This window comes from Euprymna scolopes, chromosome 6, assembly GCF_053919585.1.
Source record: "Euprymna scolopes isolate OS-2025 chromosome 6, ASM5391958v1, whole genome shotgun sequence".
In the NCBI taxonomy this organism is placed as follows: Eukaryota; Metazoa; Mollusca; class Cephalopoda; order Sepiida; family Sepiolidae; genus Euprymna; species Euprymna scolopes.
Window position 1 is genome coordinate 51,223,097 of NC_136487.1, and position 6,265 is coordinate 51,229,361.

Sequence of the window (6,265 nt, forward strand, 5' to 3'; positions counted from 1 at the left end):
TAAAAACAAATGCCTATAATTGCTACACTCTTTCTCTGTTGGAATTAGCCTTCTTCCCCATTCCCCAAATAAAGGAAGTTTTGACATGAAATGTTAACTCAAAGTATTTAAAGCCAAATCCCAAAAAGGAATACTTATACGCGAAAGTAATAAACCATTACTAACTGAGAAAGTCCTATAAGATCTGGCCAACAAAATCGCTTTTCTCCAGACTTCGCTAGCCACACCTTAAATAAGACTCCAGGCGTTTGCGCCACCTTCCGTGCTAGACACAGAGGAGTCGAAAAACACTCAATGGATCACGTGTCCAGCCATTATCAACTAGCGCGCATCTATACACGCATTAACAAGAACAAAGTAAAACAACACACACACACACACATAATGCCACGCTACAAAACACACATATGCATCACATGCATCACAGGCAAGAAATCATCTTCTCATAGTGGCTGCATGAAATCAAAAGATGCGAATATTTTGATGGATGAAACAGACATACTGAACAGATGGGCAAAATATATCGGAGACCTCTTTTATGACGACAGAGGAAATCATCCCAAGATTACCAAACCGATAGAAGGACCACCGGTCTTAGAGGCAGAAGTTGAAAATGTTATCAGAGAAATGAATAAAGGAAAGGCTGTTGGACCAGACTCTATATCAGTGGAAACGTATGAAACACTTGATAAAATAGGCATTAATAAACTATTTGTTCTTCTCAATAGCATTTATGACACTGGAAAGATTCTCGCAGATATGCTTATCTCATTTACATACTCCCCAAGAAACCTGGAACAACCGACTGTGAATGTCACAAAACGATTAGTCCGATAAGTCATACATTGACGCTTCTACTGAAAATACTAATGATGAGACTGCGAAACAAAATACGATCTGGAATATCAGAAGTGCAATTTTTATTCGTCACAAACAAGGGAACAACAAATGCCATATTCACAATGACAATGCTGACAGAAAGTTGTATAGAGATGCAGAGAGACCTTTACCTGCGTTTTATCGAGTTCTCAAAAGCCTTTGATAAAATATTCAAAATGCTTAATAAACTAGACATTGACTATCGAGGGTGCTCGGCGTTTCCCGGGGTGTTTGGAGGTGTGAGTTGAGAAAAAAAAGTGTTAGTAGGCAAGCAGGCTCGAACCCGTGATGCGAAGGCGGAAAAGAAAGTGAAAGAAAACTCAATATCTTACACCTACGCTATAACGCCACATGAAGTCGCATTCAAATTTAGCGATGTCAATCAAAAAATTGTACAACTCAATGATAATTAAGTTGAGAATCATAGGAGTCAGTGCTGAAATGAAAGTGGCTTTTAAACCTGGCCTGATGTCAGTAAAGCTTCCCGCTTCCTCTCGTGGTATTTATTTGCTTCCCGACGAGGTCGTTTCCCCGAAAAGGGGTGGAACTTTGGCAGCGTCGAAATGAATAGCAATTGTCTGATATGAAGGGTTTCCCCGACATTGATCAAAGCTTATTGCTTTCAAGACGTCCTGGCACGAAATGCCAGGTGCTGTACCTGTATTTATTTGCTTTTTTTTACAAGGTGGTCACCACTTATCAAGATTCGGAAGCCACTCGCGGATAAGGGTTAATGCGTGTACAGTACGTTAGTGTTGAGATTTGATAAAGTGTCTTAAAGGGGCGGTTAATCAGGAATGTGTTTATGTTGGACTTGACGACATTCAAGTTGTAGTCAGGTGGGAAACAGGCAAACGGAAGAGAGTCCCACAGGCGTGCACTTCTAAGAAAGAAGCTTTGTTCATGGAATCTACGATTTGGTTTTGGCATAGATAAAGAGTGAGGGACATTTTTGACAGTGGTTTCAGCTAGACGGGTGTTTTCGTGAAAGATTGGCGAGGGGGGCAGGGATTGGAGCTCAGACAAGCACTTGCCATGGAAGTAAGGATAAAACAAACACAGGCTCGCAGCGTCTCTCCTGTGTGTGAGAAATTGCAGGAAAGAGAAAAGGGCATTCCCCACTAAGCCCCGAAGCCTATTTTGTACTCTGTCAAGGCAGAATAGGTTGTTTTTAGCAGCTCCTGCCCAGATGTGGCAACAGTATTCCATCCTTGGACTACTTGGCTTTTATATAGATAGAGAATTGCATCAGCAGTGATATATCTTCTGGAGCGGTAGAAGGATCCCACCATCTTTCCAGCGACCTTGGCAACAGACTTGATGTACGTGTTCCATTTCAGGTAAGGAGTAAAGGTCAATCCCAGAAGCTTATCAAAACATGGAGCTTCCCTAGTCAAGAGCCATCCATTTCAATTGATGTCAGATAGGGATCAGAGCGTTGATGATGTAAGGATAGGAGTTTGGTTTTAGATGCATTAAAAGTAACCATCCACCTCTTCCCCCACTGTACCACGCGCTCGAGATCAGAGGAGAGAGAATCAGAGAGAACTTTGTCATTTACAGCCTTTGATGTGTTGCCATAGATGGTCGTGTTATCAGCATAGATGCCAACGAATGATTTAAGTATGTGTTTTGGGAGATCATTGATGTAGATCAGGAAGAGAGTTGGGTCCAGGATGGACCCCTGGGGGACTCCAGCATTAATACTGAGGGCCTCTGATTTTTGCCGGTCAACTACTACTTTTATGAACCTATCAGAGAGAAATGATTTAATTATTGAGAAAACATTTCCAGTTATACCGTAGCTGGAAATCTTGTGAAATAGGCCTTTATGGCATACCTTATCAAAGGCTTTTGATATGCCAAGAGCAATTGCCCTAGAGAGGAAGCCTTTGTCAAGAGATTCACTAATCCTATGAGATATAACCCTTAGCACATTTGCTGTAAATCTGGCAGAACGGAAACCATATTGCATGTCACTAAGAAGGTTATTTCTGCTGAGGTGGTTGACTACTTCTTTATTTAATATTGATTCCAGCAATTTTCTTGACACACAGGAGACTTATTGGTCTGTACTGAGAGGGAGATGACTTATCACCTGAATTCTTAAATACAGGGCATACTGATGAGGTTTCCCAGGGTGTTGGGAAGCACTTCTCCTTAAGGCAATGCTTAAACAGGTTTGTAAATATGGCTTTTTCAGCACTATAATTGGAATGCCGTCAGGGCCAGTTGCTTTACTGGAATCAAGGTTCTTGATTAGCTTAGCACCCTCACGCACAGATATGTGTATGTTGCAGAGCGTATTGCCTATTATAGGAGGAAATACGGGGAGTTGATGGCCTTGGTCGCATAGGGTAGAATTAGCTGCAAAGTTCTTGGCAAATGCTTTAGCCTTGTCTGATGCTGACGAGATTAGCTCAGGCCCATTGATGATGGTTGGGATAGAACGCACGCTTCTGTTCAGGATCCTGTTTGCTAGAACTGATGGGAACCAAGCCGTTGCTCAGCTACTTTGGATTTAACGGACTGAACATATAGCTCTCTTACATTTTTTATTACTCTTTTGCAGTGGTTGCTACCCTACTAAGCAAATTAGGCATGGAACTTCCCCACTCAGTAAATTAGGCATGAAACCATTTTTTAATGTGAAAAGGAGGGAGGGGAGAAGAAAAAAGGATCAGCTCCCCCGAGAGGAGGAGAGAGGGAGCTGGTAGTGCTTCCTATTGGTATATAGGTTTGCCCCTACATCAACAAGAAACTGATTCCTTCCGGGGCAATGGTCTTTTAGTGCAGCATCTGCCGGAACAGATACTATACTTTGATATTTGATGCCAAGAAAGGCCAGCCGCTGCACCTGTATTTATTTGCTTCCCCACGAGAGCAAATTAGGCATAAAGCTGTTTTTTTTTAATGTGGAGAGAGGGGAGGGAGGGGGAAAGTTGGCTCAGCTCCCCCGAGGGCAGGGGAGCTGGTGGTGCCTCTATATGGACCAGAAACTGATTGCATCAAGGAAAATTGTCTTTCAGTGCAGCATCTGCCGAAACAGATACTACACTTTGAGATATTAAATCCTTTATTCAAGCAAAAAATTAAATGAAAAAATCTTAGGCACAAGGGCAACTCAAAAGCGAGGCCTACTTATTGAGCGGTGACGTGTTCGATCCTGATCAGCAAGTTTAGCCATACTGAAGAGAAGTGATACTTCGAAACATGCATGCCCATAACTAACTTATTTTTATGCACGTAAAAAATATTTAAATAAATATTTGAATAATAAATTATTAATTACGAATAATGTCCCAAAATGTGAGACGACCAGAATATAAACAAAGGGCAGATACTTTCTCTTTTAAAAAGCACTTAGAGAGTAAAAAAAAAGAAAAATCGCTTAAAAATAAATCAGCAATCTAATATATACATACACACACACACACACACACACACACACACACACACACACACACACACACACATACATATATATATATATATATATATATATATATATATATATATATAAAGTAAAAGATGGTCACACACTTTTTGAAGACACTTATTTTTTAAATAAAATTTAAATGAGAAATTTGAAAACTTTGAAGTGTCGAATATAATGATAAATGACCGGACTTTCTACCCTGATGAGACTATTTATTAGCGAAATATCGGACTTACAAAAAAAAAAAGTAAATAAAAATGATTTTATCATTATATCCGACGCTTTAAAGTTTTCAAATTTCTCATTTATATATATATATATATATATATATATATATATATATATATATATATATATATTAAAACTGTGATCGAAGCCAGAGGTTTCTAAAGTTTTCAAACAGAGGGCCATATTGCTGGCTGTGTAGAGATACGTGGGCCAAAATAAAAATAATGACATAGATGTTTTCTATTGTTAATTATTATTAACTTTGCTTTTTAGTAAAACTGATTCTCCAAAACCTCATTCTGTTATTAATTTCTGAATAAAAAGAAAAACCATCACACTATTTTCACACATTTCCTATTAAATTTTTTTTTCTGAATATTTTTACGTTTTACATAAGAACTTCTCAGACCAGATTAAAGGCTTTAGCGAGCCGAACCTGGCCCGCGGGCCGTAGTTTGGAGATCCCTGGTTTCCATAGCAGTTGGCCATTTTGCTGCTGCTCAGTTAGGTGAAATCATAATGATAAACTTAATCAAACGCTGGAAGCTCCATTTGTTTACGCCAAGAATATTATATTATATATTACGCTAGTGGCAGTTTGTTATTTCACTTACCAATGTGCTCAACCCAAGAAAAGAGTCACACACACATATATATATATATATTATTTTATGTATCTACATAAACTTCTTTGTATTTATTTTCACTATTTACTTCAACGGTACTCGATACGTGAATAGGACTAGGTAGTAAGTTATGAAAATGATATATGGCAATTAAGCTACACAGAATTTTCTGCACTTCATCCTCGTAAAGCTATTTCAAAGCTATTTCATAAATTGATTTTACTTCTCTTTTTATATATACACATGTTGCATTTGCTAGTTTACGAATCAGATTCTTTGTTATTTCTACTCCTATTTTCAACAGCCAAAATAGCCCCCAAAACATGCACGAAGAAAGATGTGAATTACAAGACAATTGCCTCTTTGTTTGATGAATGCGTGACTATTAGCTTCTGAAAATTGGAGCAGAAATAATAAAGAATTTGATTGGCTAACTAGCACATAAAAATCACGTATATATATATCTTCTATAATATAAAGCTGAATATGTGTATGTGTGTGTGTATGTGTGTGTCTGGTCACGAATAGGCTCCTATAGGTTGACTATTTTAAAAACTGATTACATATAATAATAGAAGATGTATCGAGACACAGGAATGGGTATCTTTGATCTGGCAGAACAGTGGTTCATTAAAATTGTGGGGTCTGCGTTCGCGCCTGGTCCACAAAGTATGGAAATATGAGTATGAAAACGCGAGAAATTTTGTGCAACTTAATTGCCATATATATACATATATACACACCTATATATACATATATACGTGTGTATGTATGTATGTATATATATATATATATATATATATATATATATGTGTGTATGTATATATATATATGCATATATATATATATCATTTTTTATCAGTATAAAATTGATCTGCCATATACGAGGATCATTGTATCTTGTTTATATACAGGACTCCTCAAGGAAGCTAAATGCCAGTTGAATATACATTTTAGTTCTGATTTTAATTGCATTAAGAACCACCCTCCGCTCTTTAATAAAATGTAATATACACACGCACATCCATAACATACACACACACACACACACACACACACACACATACATATATATATATTAGTTTTCATCTCA

The 6,265-nt window shown here is 37.8% G+C and overlaps 1 protein-coding gene across 1 annotated transcript; it reads left to right on the plus strand.

Annotated features, from left to right (window-relative positions):
- Nucleotides 1-384: 384 nt before the first annotated feature.
- On the plus strand, nt 385-837 carry LOC145278170 (uncharacterized). Its single transcript, XM_080130450.1, has one exon. The coding sequence runs from the start codon at nt 385-387 to the stop codon at nt 835-837; it is 453 nt and encodes a 150-aa protein (XP_079986576.1).
- The last annotated feature ends 5,428 nt before the right edge of the window (nt 838-6,265 follow it).